At 45.4% G+C, this 22,349-nt stretch overlaps 1 protein-coding gene across 2 annotated transcripts in view; it reads left to right on the forward strand.

Moving 5' to 3' along the window:
• LOC137372058 (integrin alpha-6-like) overlaps positions 1–22,349 on the forward strand; it is a 119,238-nt gene that overhangs the window by 17,476 nt on the left and 79,413 nt on the right. For both annotated transcript variants that reach the window (XM_068035415.1, XM_068035414.1), the window contains exon 2: positions 18,647–18,774. In XM_068035415.1, the coding sequence (XP_067891516.1) occupies positions 18,647–18,774 (128 nt within the window). The remainder of the gene's footprint in view (positions 1–18,646; positions 18,775–22,349) is intronic.

The raw sequence follows: 22,349 nt of genomic DNA on the forward strand, positions 1-22,349 counted from the left end.
TACCCCTAACACACTCTGCTTACGATTATTTACTTTACTGGTGTAGAGGAACTAATAGATGTAAATTTTAATTTTTCCTCATGAATTGCAAGCTGTAATATTAATGTGAAAAAGAACATTCTTCTATCAGCTTGCAATCTATTGCACATACACTTCAACCATCTGATTGGTTGTGCATTAGTTTAAACATAATCGGTTGAATATTCTGAGGTTTTACAAATTTATCTTGAGGATCCAGACCTTCACAAGATGAAAGAATTATACTAAAAGAATTAATTCAAACTAATGTCATCTAACACAAGTCCCTAATGATGCATTACTACCACAGCCAACAGTTTGTGGTGACCCAAGTCTCTAATACTGTATTACTGCCACAGCCACTGTTGCATTAATACCACAATAGTCTGTGGTCACCTGAGTCTCTGATGTTGCATTAGTACCACAGCCAGCAGTCTGCAGTGACCCGAACCCCTAATGCTGCATTAATACCAGAGTCAGCAGTCTGCGGTGACACGAGTCCCTAATGCTGCATTAGTACCAGAGCCAGCAGTCTGCAGTGACCCGAATCCCTAATGCTGCATTAATACCATAGCCAGCAGTCTGCAGTGACACAAATCCCTAATGCTGCATTAGTACCACAGCCAGCAGTCTGCAGTGACCCGAATCCCTAATGCTGCATTAGTACCACAGCCAGCAGTCTGCAGTGACCCGAATCCCTAATGCTGCATTAGTACCACAGCCAGCAGTCTGCAGTGACCCGAATCCCTAATGCTGCATTAGCACCACAGCCAGCAGTCTGCAGTGACCCGAATCCCTAATGCTGCATTAGTACCACAGCCAGCAGTCTGCGGTGACCCGAATTCCTAATGCTGCTTTAATACCACAGCCAGCAGTCTGCAGTGACCTGAATCCCTAATGCTGCATTAATACCATAGCCAGCAGTCTGCAGTGACACAAGTTCCTAATGCTGCATTAATGCCACAGCCAGCAGTCTGCAGTGACCCGAATCCCTCTTCTTTGGCTCCTTGTCTCGAGAGACAATGGGTAAGCGCCTAGAGGAGGTCAGTGGTTTGTGGAGCAGTGCCTGGAGTGGCTATAAAGGCCAATTCTAGAGTGACAGACTCTTCCACAGGTGCTGCAGATAAAATTTATTGTCGGGGCTGTTACACAGTTGGCTCTGTCCTTGCACTTCTGTCTTTTTTCCTGCCAACTGCTAAGTCTCTTCGACTCGCCACTCTTTAGCCCCGTCTTTATGGCTGTCCACCAGCTCTGGCGATCACTGGTAACTGACTGCCATGACCTGTGGTCAATGTCACAGGACTTCATGTTACATTTGCAGACACTTTAAAGCAGAGACATGGACGGCCAATGGATCTGATACCAGTGACGAGCTCGCTGTACAATGCGTCCTTGGGGATCCTGCCATCTTCCATGCGGCTCACAAGGCCAAGCCATCTCAAGCGCCGCTGGCTCAGTAGGGTGTATATGCTGGGGATGTTGGCCACCTCAAGGACTTCTGCATTGGAGATACGGTCCTGCCACCTGATGCCAAGGATTCTCCGAAGGCAGCGAAGATGGAATGAGTTGAGACGTCGCTTTTGGCTGACATACATTGTCCAGGCCTCGCTGCTGTAGAGCAAGGTACTGAGGACACAGACTTGAAACACTCGGACTTTTGTGTTCCGTGTCAGTGTGCCATTTTCCCACACCCTCTTGGCCAGTCTGGACATAGCAGCGGACGCATTTCCCATGCGCTTGTTGATTTCTGCATCAAGAGACAGGTTACTGGTGATAGTTGAGCCTAGGTAGGTGAACACTTGAACCACTTCCAGAGCATGGTCGCCGATACTGATGGATAGAGCATTTCTGACGTCCTGTCCCATGATGTTCATTTTCTTGAGGCTGATGGTTAGGCCAAATTCGTTGCAGGTAGCTGCAATCCTGTCGATGAGTCTCTGCAGACACTCTTCAGTGTGAGATGTTAATGCAGCATCGTCAGCAAAGAGGAGTTCCCTGATGAGGACTTTCCGTACTTTGGTCTTTGCTCTTAGACAGGCAAGGTTGAACAACCTGCCATCTGATCTTGTGTGGAGGAAAATTCCTTCTTCTGAAGACTTGAACGCATGTGAGAGCAGCAGGGAGAAGATGATTCCAAACAGTGTAGGTGCAAGAACACAGCCCTGTTTTACGTCATTCAGGATAGGAAAGGGCTCTGATGAGGCAACAGTATGCTGAATTGTGCCTTTCATATTGTCATGGAACAAGGTGATGATACTTAGTAGCTTTGGTGGACATCCGATCTTTGCTAGTAGTCTGAAGCGACCACGTCTGCTGACGAGGTCAAAGGCTTTGGTGAGATCTATGAAAGCAACGTAGAGGGGCATCTGTTGTTCGCGGCATTTCTCCTGTAACTGACGAAGGGAGAACAGCAGGTCAATGGTAGATCTCGCTGTTCGAAAGCCACGCTGTGCCTCAGGGTAGACACGCTCAGTCAGCTTCTGGAATCTGTTTAAAACGACTCGAGTGAAGATTTTCCCCACTATGCTGAGCAGGGAGATTCCACGGTAGCTGTTGCAGTCACCACGATCACCCTTGTTCTTATAGAGGGTGATGATATTGGCATCGCGCATGTCCTGTGGTACTGCTCCCCCATCCCAGCATAGGCAAAGCAGTTCATGGAGTGCTGAGAGTATAGCAGGCTTGGCACTCTTGATTATTTCAGGAGTAATGCCATCCTTTCTAGGGGATTTTCCACTGGCTAGAGAATCAATGGCATCACTGAGTTCCGATTTTGTTGGCTGTTTGTCCAGCTCATCCATGACTGGCAGAGATTGGGCTGCATTGAGGGCGGTCTCAGTGACAACATTTTCCCTTGAGTACAGTTCTAGGTAGTGCTCCACCCAGTGGTCCATTTGCTTGCGTTGATCAGTGATCGTTCCCTTTCCCCCTTACCCCTCGCATCCCCTTCCCCCACCCCTCCCCCCTTGCCCCCTCGCACCCGCCACTCCCCCACACCCCCTCCCTCCTCACACCCCCTTCCCTCTCCCTCCATGAAATCGCCCAGTTTACTTGTTAGGGCCCCTGCTCAGGGATAGGAGTTAACAACCCCACTGCCTTGTGGGCGTCTCGGGAGCGGCCAAGGCTAAGGGAGTAAACCCTAACAGAAAATCCAGAGTGAAACCCTGAAGGCGGTCATGTATCACCTTTGGCATGTTTCGGGCAGTCCCTGCAGCCATACCGGTGCCAAACGACGTACTCTGCACTCCTTTGGACCCCACTAGGAAGGCCGAGAGGGGGGTTTTGATGCTTGGGCAACTCACAACCTCCAGACATTCGCCCAGGCATGCGCCATGGAGAGGTCACTCCATAGTCGCCTCACAGCGACCAAAACAACACGGAAGGCAGCAGTTACGGGTTATAAGTCCAGCTCAATTGGCGTAGAGATCGGGCGCCATGGGTTGCCGTTGTCGGTGGGAGAGGTCATCACATCGCACTGGGTAGCTACCGCCCGCTTCAAACCGGGCAGCCCCCTGTCAGAATGGTTCTGCCCCGGCACAGTCCACCTGCTTTAATGGGTGTTTGGAGCTCAGGGTCATCGCCTGACAAGTGGACTGTAACACCTCACCAAACAGCACGACAAAAAAAGGAAAGAAGGTACCAGCCCTTCATTTTGCAAACTGGAACGTCAAAACTATGTGTCCTGGCCTGTCGGAAGACCTTACACAAATCAACAACTCTTGGAAGACCGCCATCATTAACAAGAGCTCAGTAGACTCAATGTGAACATTGCCACACTTCAGGAGACACGCCTCCCTGCGAGCGGATCTCTAAGAGAGCAAGACTACACCTTCTACTGGCAGGGTAGGGATCCTGAAGAACCAAGACAGCATGGAGTGGGCTTCGCCATCAGAAATTCTTTGCTCAGCATGATAGAGCCACCTTCAAATGGTTCGAACGCACACTGTCCATTCGACTGCTCACCACCTCTGGTCCAGTACACCTACTCAGCATCTATGCTCCAACACTCTGCTCTCCACCTGAAGTTAAAGATCAGTTCTACGACGAACTCCATAATATCATTAGTAGCATTCCTAATACCGAACACCTGTTCCTGCTGGGGGACTTTAATGCCAGGGTTGGGGCTGACCATGACTCATGGCCCTCCTGCCTCGAGCGTTATGACATTGGAAAGATGAATGAGAATGGACAGAGATTGCTGGAGTTGTGTACCTATCATAACCTCTGCATCACCAACTTGTTCTTTCATACTAAACCCTGTCACCAGGTTTCATGGAGACACCCAAGATCACGTCGTTGGCACCAGCTGGACCTCATCGTCACAAGACGAGCCTCTATAAACAATGTCCACACCACACACAGCTTCCACAGTGCGGACTGTGACACCGACCACTCCCTGGTGTGCAGCAAAGTTAGACTTAAACCAAAGAAGCTACATCACTCCAAGCAGAAGGGCCGCCCGCGCATCAACACTGACAGAGTTTTTTATCCACAGCTGTTACATAAGTTTCTAAATTCACTTGAAAAAGCCCTTCAAAACACTCCTGCTGGGGATGCAGAGACGAAGTGGGCCCACATCAGAGACGCTGTCTATGACTCAGCAATGAGCATCTTTGGCAAACGTGAGAAGCAGAATGCAGACTGGTTTCAATCTCACTTCGAAGAGCTGGAACCTGTCATAACCGCTAAGCGCACTGCACTGTTGAACTACAAGAGAGCCCCAGCGAGTTAACATCTGTAGCACTTAAAGTAGCCAGAAGCATTGCACAAAGAACAGCCAGGTGCTGTGAAAATGACTACTGGCAACACCTATGCAGTCGTATTCAGCTAGCCTCCGACACCCGGATCCCTAATGCTGCAATAATAGCACAGCCAACAGTCTATGGGTGTGAAAAGTTACAGTTAAAATTGAATTGTTTAGATACTATGGATTCCATTATTCACTCTGTCTAAACATTACAAATCAACACTAAGAGGTTTAAAAAGTGTCGCTAGAGATCCAAGGGACCCCTGAGCATTTTTTAAACTCAGTTTCTCACTGCATTAGCGTTCCACTCTGGTACCAACCGCACATTCTGGAAGACGGCCTGCCTTGTACATGGGATCTCACTGCTTCTTTCTGGAGTCAGGTCAGGCCCTGACTGTGGATTTATATTGCAACTTTTATGTTGGTAGATGGGAAAGCATTTCACAGTGATGGTAAAGTTGTAGTGTAGAATTGTGCTTCTCCACTTTATTTTCCAAAACGCGATATTAATGTCTCCAAAAACACTAATCTTGGAGCTGCTTAGGCACAGATCAGTGGATATCAGCAGGCTTCTGATTGAAATACCTGTGCTTTTTATATGTGAACTCTGAGTTTTTTCTGATTATTTATCCATTTGAGGCCATCATAACCACACCCGATGTTGTCCTCACCTGACATATGAAAAAGGGCTATTGATCAGATAGGAGAAAGGGATAAAAAGTGGCAGATGCAATTCAATGTCAATAAGTCTGATTTAATGCAATTTGGTAAAAACATAATCGTGGTAATTATATCTGAATGAAATTAGGCAATGTTGAGCAGGGAGAATTGTGGGTACAGGCTCATGGGACAATAAAGGCAGCTCCTCGGGTTGTTTAGGCTGTAATAAAAAAACTAATGGATTTTTTTAAATCTCAAGAGGTATAGATTATAAAAGCCAAGAGATAATAATGAGCCCACATAAAACTTTAAGACATTAGCTACTGTTCTGTGTGCAGTATTGGGATCCACACTAATCGAAGACTGTTTCTAATAATTGAAGACTTAAGAATGAGGGGCCATAGATACAAGATTAAATGTAACAGATTTAGAACAGAGGGTAGGAGGAACTTCTACACAGAGAGTTGTGAGGCTGTGGAATTCACTTCTAAAGTCAGTGATTAAAGAAGAAACTATGCCAGTATTCAAGATTAGATTGGTTAAATGGATGAAGGAAAAGTTAGTAATGGGCAGATAAATGTGATTCAGAAGTATTTGCTCCCATGGAGAGTAAACATCAAATGGACTGGTTGGACCGAATGGCATATCTCCATATTGTAACTTCTATGTATTAAATGTGTAAATACTGGTCACTTCAGAAGTTCCTAAAATACTGTTAATTCAGCCACTAATATTTGCCAATGATTTTCAGACTTTGTTAAATGTACTACTACAAGGTGTTGATGTTACCTGCTGTAGAATTAATAAACTGAGGGTTCAGCAGGAACTCAAAGCGATTGCAGATAAGGGCAGTAATTGAAAGGCAGATAATTAATAAGGCCACACTGCTGACTAGAAACAGACAATTACAGTACTGTGAATGTGTTAAATTGGCACTCTGAATGAGCTAGTATAGCTCAATTGAGCTAATCCTTATCAGATTAAGAATAAGATGGGTGATTTTGAAGTTAAATACTGCTTGGTTTTAATAATTGTTTTTAAATTGTCCGAGGGAATAACATCACAGCCTCAATTCCTGTATTTAAACATTAATGGTGGCCTTCATTGACCTGTAAAGTTTCTCATTGTTTAAAAGCGCTACTACTGGCCTTGTGATGACGTGGAGGTCTGAATTAATACATGCATTTTATTATTTATCAGGTGGAGATGGGCATGGGTGATATGTAAATCTGCAATTTAAAAAATGACAATTGTTTCCACTTTTAAAGAGGTGCTGCATTGCCTGTGACTATGAAAGTAACAAAAACCCTAAATTTCCTGGCCTCAGGCTTCATCCAAGCTGTAACAGGAAATATCAGTACTATCAATCAGTCTGCAGTCATGCCTGGATCAAGGTTTCTGATGTCTTGTTTGCTAAAGCCAGTCATCCAGAAGCCAGCAGGAAAGGAGTCTAGGCTTTACATATAATGTGGGATTCCCCAAAGTACAGGGTATCAGTGACTGCACTAATATAGCTATCAGAGCTCCTGCCTGGGAGTCAGCAGCTTCATGAATTGTAAGGGCTTTCACACCTTTCAGCTGTTGTGTGATCACCACCAGGATCAGATCATGTAGGTCTTTGCTGCTGTCTTAACGACTCATCCTCCAGACACTTCCCCCACTTTACATTCCCTTTTGACCCAGAAAAGCAAATCAATGGCTGGTTTTCTTGACTAATGCTATCTCCTCCATACCTGGCTGGTGACACCTCTATGAAATTCTCACATATTGGCAGAAATGTATTAGTGATAACCACAGCCATAGATCCACAACAGCTATCATCGAGAAAATGTTTGCAGTGCTAAAACAAAGATTTTGCTGGCTGGGTAGGTCTGGGACTTTGTGCGATACAGCCGAAGAACATATCCCTAATTGTGATTGTCTGTTGTATTATGCATCCATTTACTGTGCTATGGGGAAATGAATGCAACCAGCACCTCCTGCCACTTGATGAGGAAGATCCAGATGACAGCAAGGATGACACAGAAGCAGGAGGGCATCAACACCGGCCTAGAGCCTAAGCTCAACTGTTGGTTGACCAACACTTCACCTGGACTATTCCTGCCACTCTGCCAGATAAGCTGTCCTGAGCAACATCTCTCACAGTTCTTCAACTTTCCAATAAAATACTTCCAACCAAAACTGAACATTGAAGTACATGTCACCTGATGTTGCAACTCAGTAGTTACTATCGAAACACTCTGCAGACAAATGATTACAAATGGTATCCCATTTTAGTCGCTTACAGTAATTCCATACCATAACATTCTTACCCAGGTGGTTAGCCCGTAGTGCCAACCTTAAATAATTTTTGAGAACTCTAGTACTTCTATTAGATGCTCCCTCAGTGGCTTCAGTTTGGGAAATAGAAGGTTGTTGAAGTCAGATGTTGCGGTGCGCGTGGTCAGTGACCTTTAGGAGCTTGGGTCTGAGGAGACCCGACTACAGACTGCAGCATCTTGTCTGTTGCCACGACAGCCTGGCCCAGCTGTTTTTGTGGCACCAGGGCAGGCATTGGTTGTAGGGTGGTGAGGATCAGATATACTGTCACCCTGAGGAAAGGGCAACATGGGGCTGTAGTTGAGAACTTGTACTAATCTGCAGGAGAGTAGACTGAAACCCCTCTCCACACAGACCCCCTTAACCAGCCCAAGATAGAGGGAATGGCAGAGCTCAGAGCCTGCATGGGCCCACTGTAAGAATCAATAAGAGTTGCTATTTTGGTATGAAGACTTCTGTAAGGAGGGCCCAGCTGCAGCTTCCATCAAGGTGACCATGTGGATAGTTGACTGTCGAGTGTCATTGTCACACAGCAGAACCTCCTCACAATTTGGTAGGGGAATCCTTCATGTTGCAGCAAGAAGCAAAGGTGACATGAGGAAAAACTTTTTCATGCAGCGAGTGGTTAAGGTCTGGAATGCACTGCCTGCAGACATGATGGGCCAAATGGCCTCCTTCTGCACTATGATGCTTCTGTGATTCAATAGGCAGTCCAGTATATTCAGCAGTCGCTTGTGCACAAAAGACATTTTCTTTTCTTTTAAAGTCTGGGCAAATAAAGTCTGCAACTCTTGTCGTCTTCAGCAGAGCTAGCATTTGAGTAGGCCCTCCAGTGTACTGTTTCCTGAGCTTTTGCTTCTGCTCAGTTAATCACCTTGCGCAGACTGCTCTAACTGGTTACCTATACCATGCAGGGTACCTGTTTCTGTGATGATGCATCTTCAGGAGGGTTTTTCCCCTCAGCCTTCATGCTTGCAGGGCCTGACTAATCTGAAGACCTAGGAATAAAGGCCAAGGCTTACCATGTAATGACATGGATAAGCTGTAGCATTTGAGTGGCAGTGTAATGCAGCATTAGGTTGCTATGTTATTTGTATGTGATTGAGGAAAGAAACACGAGAAGCATTCAAACATCTGACCCTACGCTCATCATTTCTGCTGTATGGCCTCCCTCTGTCTATTACATCCATAGGACCTTCTTTCATTGGAGTGAAGGCTTGGATATTGGCTTCACATCTCCTGCTTTTTGTCCTTTTCTGTTGCTCGCTAGCTTAGCTTGCAAGAAGAGTGGGAGGGAATTAACATGTGATACTTGAAAGAGTTGCATAAATGTGTATGACAGCTTCAGTTAACTTATCTACTGAGAGTGGGAAGGAGCAAGTTGGGAGCAAGAGGGGGATGTGCTTGTGTGCAAGAAAGCAATTAGCACAGCCATGAAATGCATTCCAGTTGTACACACGTAATAGCAGAAGGTAGTTTATGCTAGTTCTGAGGGCAGTAACAGGTGAGGATGCGATTTTTAACTTCAGCTGCTGAGGTCCAAAGCTCTGGAATTTCTTCTCTCAACCTCTCGTTCTCTATCTCTCTTTCTTCCTTTTAAGACACTCCTTAAAACCTACCTCTTTGACCAAGCTTTTGGTCAGCTGTCCTAATAGCTCTTATGTAGCTCGGTGTCAGATTTTGTTTGATAATGCTGCTCTGGTTGTCGGTGGTGGTGGTTGTTGTTCCACAGCTTCTCCCATTTACAATGTCATATTGTGATGTGGAGGAGGAGCATGTGCAGCCGCAGAGCAAAGCATTGAAAGTGCTGTTGGGTAAGTGGTGTTGCAAGGTTTCGTTTATGAAAAAGACAGAAAACGTTTGCTGTCAGCTTCAGCCATTGAATTTTTTTTATAGCATTTCAGTCAAGTCCTTAAAATTATGCTGTAGCTGTTCTCATGCTTAGCCATCTCTTTCCAGGCTTGTTGGCTGAGTTGTTTGGGTTCCCCTTTGCCATCTGATGGGCAGAGGACCTGCTTATGGTCCTGGCCTGCTCTACTTGCACCTCCATTGCAATATTACAGAAACGGAGTAGTCATTCTTCTGAAAAAAAACTTTCCAAACAACACTAGCGATAAAACACGTCTGCTTCAAAAGACTTGCTGTAAGTAAATGTCCCAATATATTGACCACCCAATATCCTACCCTCCCAAGTGGTGAGTTGCTGATTGACACTAGAAATGAAGAAACAAAAGAACAGTTTAGTATTTAAAGAACATAAGGCACCATGCAGGGTTTCCTGCAGATTGGGAGAAGGACCTGGGGGATTTACTGCACAAGTCATTGAAGGTCCATGACCAGTGCTGTGAGGCTACTGTAAAAGCAATTTATATTTTAGGATGTATCGCCAGGACATTTAAATAGCAGGAGTAGTATTCTGTGTATGAGAGCAGATGTAGAATACTGTGTCCAGTTTTGTCCTCTCATTTGATGTGGGGCAATTGAGTCCTTGGAAAAGGTTCAAAGATTGATTCCCAGTGAGCAGGATATGCTAAGAGAGCTGAGGCTGTTAATTTTAGACAAATGTAGGCTGAAATTTTACGTGAATCAAGGAAGTCCTGCCGCCAGGACTGCAAGTGGGTTCTGCGCCCCCACAGGCACATGGGACCTAGGGGGTGATTTTACTGGCAGCGGCCAATTAAGAGACCAACACCAGATCCACCATCTAATTAAGGAGGGCGGCCTGCCTCTCAGAGTTGCTGGCCCAATCAGAGGGCTGGCAGCTCAGCAGTGCCACCAATAGAGGTGGACGCTGCTGAGACTGTAGGGAGAGAAGAAGAGGGCAGCTCTGTGTTGAGACCTTGAAGAACCTCTTTTAAGTGCAAGGGCCAGGCAGGCAGTGGTGTCGTCAGAGCCACGGGGATGGTCATTGCCACCAGGGAACCCCTCTGTGGGTCATGGAGAGGCCAGAAAGGAAGGTCCTCTGGGAAACAGCCTTGATATACCTGGTAAAATGGCGGCGGGGCCATAAAGTGACTGTTAATTGGCCACTTTATTGAATGAATTGGCCACCTGGCTCCAGTTAGTGGGCGGTGGCGCTGCTGCCATTCCCACTTGTGGGAATATCCTGTGACAGCGGGAAGAAGTCGGGCTTCCCTCCCAATTCCTTCCATTGCCATTTTACAAGCCTTCCTGGCTACCAGTCCGCCTCCAGATCGCTGGAAAAATTCCAGCCATTAGGTCAGATAACCAAAAGCTTAGTCAAAGAGGTAGGTTTTAAGAAATATCTTCTTGGGTAGAGAGGCAGAGAGGTGTAAGGAGCGAATTCCAGAGCTTGGGGCCTAGGCAACTGAAGGCACAGCCACCAATGGTGGAGAGATTAAAATAGGGGATGCTCCAGAGGCCAGAATTAGATGAGCGCATCTATCTCGGAGGGTTGTGGGACTGGAGAAGATAGGGAAGGGTGAGGCCATGGAGGGATTTGAAACAAGGATGAGAATTTTAAAATCAAGACATTGCTTGACCGGGAGGCAATGTAGGTCAGTGAGCATGAGGTGATAGGTGAATGGGACTTGGTGCGAATTAAGAAACAGGCAGTAGAGTTTTGGATGAGCTCAAGTTTACAGAGGGTAGAATGTGGGAGACCAGCCAGCAGTGTGTTGGAATAGTCAAGTCTAGAGGTAACAAAGGCAGGGATGATTGTTTCAGCAGCCAGTGAGCCGGGCAATGTTACAGAGGTAGAAATAGGTTGTTTTGGTAATGGCGCGGATAAGTGGTCAGAAGCTCATCTCAGGATCAAATATGACACCAAGGATGCAAACAGACATTTTTAGTCTCAGGCGGTTGCCAGAGAGAGGTATGGAGCTGGTGGCTAGGGAATGGACAGAATTTGGAGTGGAGACTGAAAACCATGGCTTCAGTTTTCCCAATATTTAATTGGAGGAAATTCCTGCTCAGGAATTCCTACTGGCTGTCAGATAAGCAGTCTGATAATTTAGAAACAGTGGAGGAGTCAAGAGTGGTGGTGGTGAGGTAGAGCTGAGGTAGAGTGTTGTCATCTGCATCTAGAAGGTAGGTGGGTTATTTGAGGTTTGTGTCTGCCAATCACCGGGGTCTCCTGCAGATTGCTTGTTTGCTGTTAGGGTTTGGAGAGATATTTCCTGAGAGCTTTTTCAATTTTTTCTGTCTTCCTCCCCCAGGAAATTGCATGGCTCTGCCTCCTGTTTCTCCATCCTCCTCCTCCTCTTTCTCCTCCTCTCAAGGTGGTCTCTGAATGCCTGGTGGCAAGTGGTGCACTCTGATGATAGCTTATTTGTGGAGGATGCTGCAGATCATGATGAAGTTGGACAAATACTCTGGTGAATACTGGAGTGCGCGCTTCCCCCCCACCCTCCCACCTCTCCCGAGTAGTCCAGGCAACGGAATCATTACTTCTGTATGCCGATGGATTACTCCACGACATTCCTTGTTGCTGCACTCCTCTCATTACAGGCACACTGTCCTCCCGTGGTTAAGTGATGAAAGGGAGTCATTAGTCAGGTATATAGCAGGTATTTCTTGTCACCCAGCAGCCAGCCTCTTGTTCTTTGTGGTGGCACAAAGATGGTGGTTACAGTTGACTGCCCCAAGATGAAGGCTTGGTGGCTGCTACCAGGACAGTAGGCATTCAACAAGAGGATATTCTGATCATGGTTGTATGACAACTGGATGTTGATAGAGTGGGAGCCCCTGTGATTACAAAACCTTTCTCTGTTAACGTATGGGGCCTGCAGAGCCACATGCATGCAGTTGATTGCACCCTGCACCATTTGGAATCCTGCCAGCCTGGCAAATCCACGTGCTCTCTCCTTCTGCTTCTCTCTCTTCAGTGAGATGTCTATGAAGTCTGCTGTCCCATGCAGGGCCTCTATTGCGCTAATACCATCAGTAATTAACAGAGCTACCCCTCCACCTTTTCCTAGCTTCCTGTCCTTCCTAAATGCCATATACCCTTCAATACCCTTCAAGGGGTGGCACAGTGGCACAGTGGTTAGCACCGCAGCCTCACAGCTCCAGTGACCCGGGTTCAATTCTGGGTACTGCCTGTGTGGAGTTTGCAAGTTCTCCCTGTGTCTGCGTGGGTTTCCTCCGGGTGCTCCGGTTTCCTCCCACATGCCAAAGACTTGCAGGTTGATAGGTAAATTGGCCATTATAAATTGCCCCTAGTATAGGTAGGTGGTAGGGAAATATAGGGACAGGTGGGGATGTGGTAGGAATATGGGATTAGTGTAGGATTAGTATAAATGGGTGGTTGATGGTCGGCACAGACTCGGTGGGCCGAAGGGCCTGTTTCAGTGCTGTATCTCTAAACTAAACTAAACTAATATTCAGGTCCCAATCTATGTCGTCCTGCAGCCATGTCTCTGTAATGGCTATCAGATTGTACTTATTTATTTCTATTGTGCTCTCAGTTCATCTGTTTTGTTTTGAATGCTACATACATTCAGATACAGAGCCTTTAGTTTTGTCCTTTTATTATTTTTGTAACCCCTAGCCTTAACTGTTGATTTACTCTAAGATTTGTACACTCTGTCCCTTCCTGTCACAGTCTGTTTATCATTTCCCATATTAATACCTTTCTCTCTTGCCTTGTCTCTACTCCTTAGTTTACCATATCTTCCCAAATGTGATCCCTTGCCCCCTCTATTCAGTTTAAAACCCTCTTCTGAAAGATCACAAGGTTGGGGGCTTTGTGGCAGCATCATGCTTGTGACTGGATGCCAACACAATCGCAACATCTCTGTGAAACACCACAAGCTTCCACCTCCTTCTTTGCCTGTTTAATCCTTAGGAAGTAATGCTCACCCATTCTTGGCTTGTACCCTCCTTTTCGCCACATCAACAGGGGCCGGAGGATGAAGAAAAATAGAAATATGTTGATGGAGAGGAGAGATGAAACTCCTTTGTTGTGAATTATGAGGTTGGTGATAAAGCAGGAGAAGTAGTCAGGGTCAGGCCCAAGAAAAAAGCTCTGCATTGACCTCCTACCTCATGTACTCTGCCACAGCACCCTTAAGCTCCCCCTGTGTTGTTTTTATCCCTACCACGAACCAGTTCAGATGATTGTACTCGAGGACAGTTAAATTGTGTTAGTGAAGATGTGGCAGCAGGTATTCACAGAGCATGAGGCAGCTGGAGGAGTGCGTGGAACCAGAGACATGGTTCCCAATGGCTTCAGAGTTCTCATGGGCACTGAGGACCAGTACGCTTTTATATACAGACTCTTTAGATCAGTCTCTATGAATGTGCAGAAAATGACAGGTGTTACTCTGAAGTCTACAGCTGTTTTTTTTGGCAACATCAGAGACTCTTGTTCTTATTCTCAAACATCAATGGGAGCATGTGGCAGATTAGAATTTGTAGCAGATCCATCTAACAAATGTCCAAGGACCAGTCAGTGCTTGTACCTCTTTGGAAACACAAACTGTTGCCCTAGTGGCAGTTGGGGACTGAATGGACAGGGTGCTGGTGGCCAAGATGAGGGCTGCCTTTTCTCCAGGGTATTTAGAATCTGTTAACTGCCATTATGTCAGCGAGTCTGCTGATCAGGAGGCCCAGCAGAATGGTGGCGGCTGGAGGTGGCCGGCCTGAATCTCTTGTTTGGCGTCCTTTTCACTGCCCTCCTCCTGCAAGAGCATCATGCCAGTAGAAGATAGGAGTGATATCAAGCTGCCCAGGAACAAGCTCCAGAGATGCAGCCAGCAAAGGTTTCTTCAAAGGAGCAGACTTTCACCTTTTTGTATATGGGATACAGCAGGCTGTAACAAGGTTTGATGACAGTTGTTACAATTCTTTCAACCTTTGAGATTCAGCCCTTCATAACCTCTTCAAGTCAAATGGATGGTTTACAAGGCCTATCGTGTTTGCCCGTGGATAATGATCATGCTATGTTGCCCAAACAGCATCGCAGGACGGAGGAGCTGGAACGTACTAGAGAGCTTCTCCTGACCTGTCTAGGCAGCAGAATTGAATCTTTAAGAGCTTGATGGTCTTAGCATAAGAAATAGGAGCAGAAATACGCAATACAGCCCCTCACCTCCTCTTGCCATTCAATAAGATGATGGCTGACCTTATACCTGAACTCCACTTTCCTGCCTTATCCCATACTCCTTGATTCCCTTTTCAGTGACCACTCTGGTACAGGCCTATGCCTCATTGTAGTCCTCCTATGATGCTTATTGGGCAACATAGCATGATCATTGTAAAATGGAATGGGAGGCTGGGGGGGGGCCTTACCCGATGCGCTGCTGCCTCCACTGCCAATTAACGCAGGGCGGCAGCGGCGAGAAACGGCCCACCTACCCCAGGCCAATCAGGGCCCTTAAGTGGCCAATTATCTGCTACTTAAGGGCCTCCGCTCACCGCCACAAGTATTTTACATTTGGCTGGTGGGCAGCTGAGGCCTTAGAAAACCCGTCTGATAAAACTAGGCGGCTGTCTGGGGCGCTGGGGGAGGGACCCTCCTGATCAGGTACACTATGCTCCATGGACGGCCGCCCCGAAGCCCCCACCGCCCCCAGCATACAACATGCTCCCCTAACCGCTACCCCTTGCCTCGCCAGGGCCCAACCAATTGTTCCCAGTGAGGCCCTAAAAACTTACCTTTCCGTCAGGGCCGTCCATCATCTTCCTCCTGCAGCTGTGTGTAGTCCCAGCAGTGGCCACCACTCCCGGTGGCGCTGCTGGGACTAAGAGCTGCCAGCCCGCTGATTGGCCGGCAGCTCCATTAGGCAGGACTTCCTGACTCAATGAGGTGGAAGACCCGCCCAAGACCAATTAACGGCCTGGGGAGCGCAAAATCTGGTCTGGATCTCCAGGCCTGGTGGAGGCGGGCTCACCACCGACTTTTCGGCCAGTGAATGGGTCGTCCCTGACCACCGTTAATTCCAGCATATGTTCTAGTCTTGAATTAGATTAGAAAGTAAGTGTGAATGTCCTAGAAATGTATGGTACATTTATGACAAATTATTTTGTTGTGTACTTTTTTACACTAAAATTGATTTATGACTATTATAAAAGCACACTGGGAGGGTAGTAGAAATGCATTTAAAAGAGAAGTTTGAGATGGATTTGGGGAGCTTTTATTTGTATTGCCATTGTTGTGCAGTTCTGCTAACCCTCATGTTTTAGCTGCTGAAAGGTTCTTTGTGCTTTTTCTTTTCAAAAGTTTTCAAGCTTCCCATCAATCTTTTATCCTTTGTTCAAGTTCATGACTGATGGTTTCAGAAGCGTCATGCACTTTTAATAATGGCCTGTGGCTACTGCTGTTTGACACCATGCTTAATTTCATGAAATGAAAGCAAGTAATTGTTCTTTGAAAGATAAAGGGGGAGGGAAGGCATTCTTGCAAATGTTGATCTCTTTCCTGATGCTGGCATTTAAAGAATCTGTCCACGCACAAATGACCCAGTCAGAATCCAATTTTCTTTTTGCATCTTGCACTACTTCTGTTTAATTTCATTTTGAATGAAACATGAGCATCTGGTTGTCAGTTTTTAATCTCAGTACAACTGCTTCACAATTTGAATCTGTACATCATTGTGGTAGCACATCTGCAAGGAAATATTTTAATGGGCGGCACAGTGGCGCAGTGGTTAGCACCGCAGCCTCACAGCTCCAGGCACCCGGGTTCGATTCTGGGTACTGCCTATGCGGAGTTTGCAAGTTCTCCCCGTGTCTGCGTGGGTTTTTGCCGGGTGCTCCGGTTTCCTCCCACATCCAAAGACTTGCAGGTGATAGGTAAATTGGCCGTTGTAAATTGCCCCGAGTGTAGGGAGGTGATAGGGAATATGGGATTACTGTAGGGTTAGTATAAGTGGGTGGTTGTTGGCACAGACTCGGTGGGCCGAAGGGCCTGTTTCAGTGCTGTATCTCTAAATAAAAATAAATAAATAAAATAAATAAATAAATAATATGTCGCAGTATTACAGTACAGTTGAAGTTGCCGGATTTAGAAATATAATTATTAAAAGTGGTAAATGGGTCACCATGTTCCATTTAAAAAGTGACACAATTTCAGTCATTGTGGAGATTGGGATTACATAGGGAAATGTGGCTGGGATTTCCCTCCTTCCGCTGCTGGTTCTTCTGCGAATGTGAGGCAGAAAATGGATCAGGGCATGTTCCACTGCATTTATGTGCTGCTTTTTGCAAGCATATGCAAATTCAAGAAAAATATCACCCAACAGCACTCAAGACGTTCGACACCATCCAGGACAAAGCAGCCCGCTTGATTGGCACCCCACCCACAAACATTCACTCCCTTCACCGCTGACGCACAGTGGCAGCAGTGTGTACCATCTACAAGATGCACTGCAGCAACTCACCAAGACTACTTAGGCAGCACCTTGCAAACCCGCGACCTCTACCACCTAGAATGACAAGGGCAGCAGATGCATGGCAACACCACCACCTGCAAGCTCCCCTCCAAACCACCCACCATCCTGACTTGGAACTAGATCGCCATTCCTTCACTGTTGCTGGGTCAAAATCCTGGAACTGCTTAATAGCACTGTGGGTGTACCTACCCCACATGGACTGCAGCGGTTCAAGAAGGCAGCTCACCACCACCTTCTCAAGGGCAATTAGGGATGGGCCAGAAATGCTGGCCTGGCCAGCGACGACCACATCCCATTAAACAAATAAAAGGAATATGTTTCCTGTCATTTTTGCCACAGAAACGCTGAATGCAATGTGTTGGTGGTAGTGGAGAGATTTGGTTTTGTTTCATTCCAAGAAGCCCATGCACAGGTCGTGCACCAAATTCAAAATGTTCAAAAAGTTCTAATATTTCTAAATTTTAGCGGTAGCTGCAGCAGAACTCTGAGGGTTGCCATAACTGTTCTTTAGCCCATTCCAGGCAGAATCCTTGGCAGAGGCCTTGGGCTGCCAAAATCATGCAAATGACCCCGAAGCTGGAAAATGGGTCAGGGGAACATCTGAGCATGAGGATGGAGGGTGGGCGGGATGGAGAAGGGAGTTCTGTTGCACCAAAGATACACCCCACTTCCTCTAAGGTGGAAAGTCAAGGTTTTGATATTTGAACAGATGCTTTTAGAAACTTAAACAAAGATATTGCCCAAATCAGGAAAGCTTTTAAATTTATTTCATTTCTTCTCAATAATATTTTTATTTTGATATGTTTAAGTTTTTAATTAATATTGTAATCCTTAAGGCATTATAATTAACAAAAATGCACTGTATAGGACTCAAGCCAACTGGTCTTCACATTGTTGTAACTTGGTAACACTTAGTTGTGGCCTAGTCTCCCATTGACTGCACTTCCGAGGCTTGGTGAAACTGAATTTAAGATTAAGATGATCTCTTTACTTCACACCTAGCCCTAACCATTCCTGTCTGGATACTTCTATTATTTTGAAAAAATATTTAATCCCCTCACAAAAAAATCAAAACTTACAGCAACATGGAGGTTAAAGTTAATAAGCAAACACAACCTCTTTAATATCCAGTGACTGGTAAGTTGTTTTGTGACATTGCTACAAGCAATTTGATTTGTATTAAGGCATATTCAGAAATAAGCTTGCAGTTATGTTTTTGGCAAGCATAAGAGGAGACCTGGATTTATTCAGCAGTATGTGCTGACCTCATTTACTTTTAAGTGAAGAAATTTGGCAGCAGCCCAGCATATTTTTATGCTTTCAGGGCAGCTTCTGCATAGACATCTGTGGGAATCAATTCCAGACATGCTATAAAGAGCAGAAGATTCCCGACTCTGATCTCTCAAAGGTGCGGTGGTACAAAACTATTTTTCTTTTATTCCCAACAAGATCGCCACTTTGGTCTGTCCTACATGCACTAACTGACTTGGGATATGCTGTTGTATTCTTTCAGTTCTAACTTTTAAAAAAATAATCTTCTAAACAGGTTATTGGTTGGTGCTCCGAAAGCAAAAGGACTTCCAAATCAAAAAGCTAAAATAACAGGAGGATTGTACAAATGTCCCATTACATCCAAAGAAAATGACTGTCAACGTGCCATTTTTGACAATGATGGTGAGTGTTTTATTATTAAAGCAAGTTCACTGTCAAGGTAGACAATGATATGGACAAACCCAGTGAAAATGTTTAGTGAGAAAATGCTGCTGGCTTGTAGGCAATTTTTTAAGCCACTAGGAGGGTTGACAAGCATTTCATAATTTCCCCTGTATTGTTACAAACACTATATGTAAATTAACAATTAATTGCCTTTTCTTTGAGTTAAACTTTGGAAAACAATACGACAAATCACAGACTCATTTCATGCCCATGCTTCAGTGATGGACAAAATCATAGTTGCCAACTGCTGACATTTTGCATGCAATCAGCTTTCTCAGTGACCATTTGCATGACTTATAGGGACCATAAAATGCTCCTGGATTTTCACTTTAAATTGTTCCATTGATTTGAGATTGTTAATTAAGTTAGTTAATACAGAGTATAATTTCGAAATTTGCCGATGAAACCAAACTTGGGGTGTGGCAAACTGAGGATGATATGAACCACCTACAACAGGACATAGATAGGCTGTCAGAATGAGCAGATGGAATTTAATACTGACAAGTGTGAGGTGATGCATTTCAGCAGAAGGAATATGGAGAGGCAATATATACTTAATGGCACAATTCTAAAGAGTGTGCAGGAACAGAGGAACCTGGGGTGCATGTGCATAGATCTTTGAAGGTGACAGGACATATTGAGCGAGTGGTTCGTAAAGTATGTGGGATCTTGGGATTCATAAATAGATGCATTGAGTACAAAAGCAGGGAAGTTATGCTGAACCTTTATAAAGCTCTGGTTAGGTCCCAACTGGAGTATTGTGTCCAGTTTTGGTCACCACACTTACGGAAAAAAAGCTGGCTGGAAAACCCCGAGTCTGTTGGGAAATGGCTGTTCGGGCTGTCACCTATGAAATTGACAATGATCTTTTTTTAAAAGAACTGACTTGTAAGATAACTTTAAAAGAGAATTCCACTCTGCAACTGTGTGACAGAGTGGGAGAGAGAGGGTTGAGAGAGGGAGAGAGAGCAGGGGGAACAGGGAGAGAGAGAAGGGGGGACAGAGAGAGGGCGGGACAGAGAGAGAGAGAGAGGGGAGAAGGAGGGGGGGAGACTGAGAGACAGAGAGAGGGGGACAGAGAGATGAGGAGGACAGAGAGACTGGGGGGAGGGGTGCAGAGAGAGTGGGAAACACTGAGCAGGGAGGGGGAACACTGGAGACACGAGTGGAGAGAGCGGAGAGGGACAGAGTGGAGGTAAGTAGACAGAGAGGAGGGAGAGAGAGACAGAGAGACAGACAGACAGTGAGGGGAAGCAAGAGAGAGACAGACAAGAGAGAGAGGGGGGGGGGAGAGAGAGTCAAAGAGTCATTCACTTACCACACAGAAGAAGGCCATACTGTCCATCGAGCCCAGGCCAGCTCTCCACAGAGCTATCTAGTCAGTCCCACTCCCTGACTCAATCCCTGTAGCCCTGCAACTCTATTTCTCTCAAGTGGCCATCCAACATCCTCTTGAAGTCATTGATCGTCTCCACTTCCCCCACCCTTGTGGGCAGCGATTTCCAGGTCATTACCACCCGCTGTGTAAAAAAGTGCTACCTCATATTCCCCCTGCATCTTTTGCACAAAACTTTCAATCTGTGTCCCCTAGTCCTAGAGGGAAGGGGGAGGGAAGAGAGAACAAGACACATACACACACACAGCGCGGAGTGTGGGGAAAGAGAGATCAAGGTCTCTCCTGAAAGGTGGACATCTATCCAGGACATTCTGCATCACTACATCAAGTGTGCAGGCAGAGATTGACTATTTATTAAAGCAAAAACAATGCGAGGTATGTCACTAAATCAGTTTTCAATATAGTGACGAGAAAGTAAGTCAATAAATTAGTCTTCTCATTTAAAACTTCTTCACAAAAATGCATATTTGTTGTTGTGTTTATTAGTAAGATAAATTTTTAATGCCTTTATCTTTCGAAATTTGCTCACCAGCCCCCTGGGCTGAGCAAAAATCGCACAGCGGCCCTCCACCCGAAAAGGTTAGACAACCCCACTATACAGGCATGAGTTCCAACCAACCCCATTTCCCAATTCTTGCTGTACTCAGGCAATCCAGTGTGCCTGGATGCCAACCCAAGAAGATCTCCTCTTTTCATAGCCTTTGTTAGAGAGCTGGCTTCGAACCGTGTCCACTTGTATCTAGTTAAGCTGGAACATGGATTTTAACTGCAGCTAATTTTAAAACCGAAACTTGTCACTGAGTTAAAGCATCACCTACCAAACTAAAACAAGGTGAAAATACTTAATTTGTCCATGACTTCTTTTTGAATTCTGTACTCATGAATGCCATCAATCTGGTGCTTATGTATCTCAAATCTGCATTTATCACTGTGATAGTGCATTAGTGTTTTGGTTTTGGGAATGAGATGACATTGGACTATTTTGTATCCTTACAAGGTACTGTTCCAAAACAATAGATGGAACATTTTTGCTACAAGTTGACAGTCTCTCAGGTACAGTGTTCAGAAAATACAGTAAATGCAGTCTTTCAAATATAATTGTAGTTTCTGTTGCAACCAGATGATTTTGAAATTCTGAAATATTCTATTTCTTTAGAATAAGCCACCTTTTGTGGCAGTGACCTGCAGTTGGTTGTGACTTTTGAAGGTCATGTGGGAACCACACTACAAGAAGTAACGAGTGAGGTGGGGATAGAATGAATATTTATTTTGGCTAGGGTGAGATTGTAGTAAATAGAAGGGAATGCAAATTCAGTTATTAGACATTATAAAAAGATAAAGAATATAAACTGAATTACCGTTTATAGTAAAGATGGCAGCATAGGAAGGGACAGTAATGTGCGTTTACTGCAGGATGTGGGAGTTTAGAGTAGCAGATCTTAACTTGGACAAACACATTTGTGGAAAGTATTTCCAACAGATTATTTGAGCTCATGTCAGAAGTTGAGGCGGAGCTGTAGGCAATCCAACAAATTGGGGAGGGAGAAACATTTCTGGAGATGGGGCTAGTATTGATAGAGAAGTGAGTGGTGACTATTCACAAGTCAGCGAAAGTGAAGAGAGCAGAAACATAGTATTGTCTAAAAGGTTTGAAGCACTGGCTTCCTAGGGGGAGGATGAGGACTCTGGGAAGGGTCATTAAATAGATTACAATGGCACCACAAGTCATGAGCTGGGTTGTGTGGTTGGGTGAGGGGAAAAATGAGCAACACTGTTAGGTATGCAGTAACCATAGGAGACTTGACAGTTAAAGCATTGGACACAGTCTTTTTGAGTCCAACTGAGAGTCCCAAATACTTTGTTGCCTCCCAAGTATTGAGTAAAGCTATTTTTTGAAAGATCACTGGCAGGAGCCAGCAATAAAGGAAAGGAAGTGCCTCAAATCCTGAAGAAGAACTTTGGGACATGAGGAAGCAGGTTAGGAGCAGGACTTTAACCTCTAACCTAGCCATGTGATACAGTAGGGAATGATGGGAAGATTAAGGCGTTCAATCCATGGCTGAAGGGGTGGTGTCAGGGGGAGCTTCTATTTTATAGGGCATTGGCACCAGTTCTGGGGAATGTGGAAGCCAGCCTA

Source organism: Heterodontus francisci, chromosome 7 (genome assembly GCF_036365525.1).
Source record: "Heterodontus francisci isolate sHetFra1 chromosome 7, sHetFra1.hap1, whole genome shotgun sequence".
NCBI lineage: Eukaryota > Metazoa > Chordata > Chondrichthyes > Heterodontiformes > Heterodontidae > Heterodontus > Heterodontus francisci.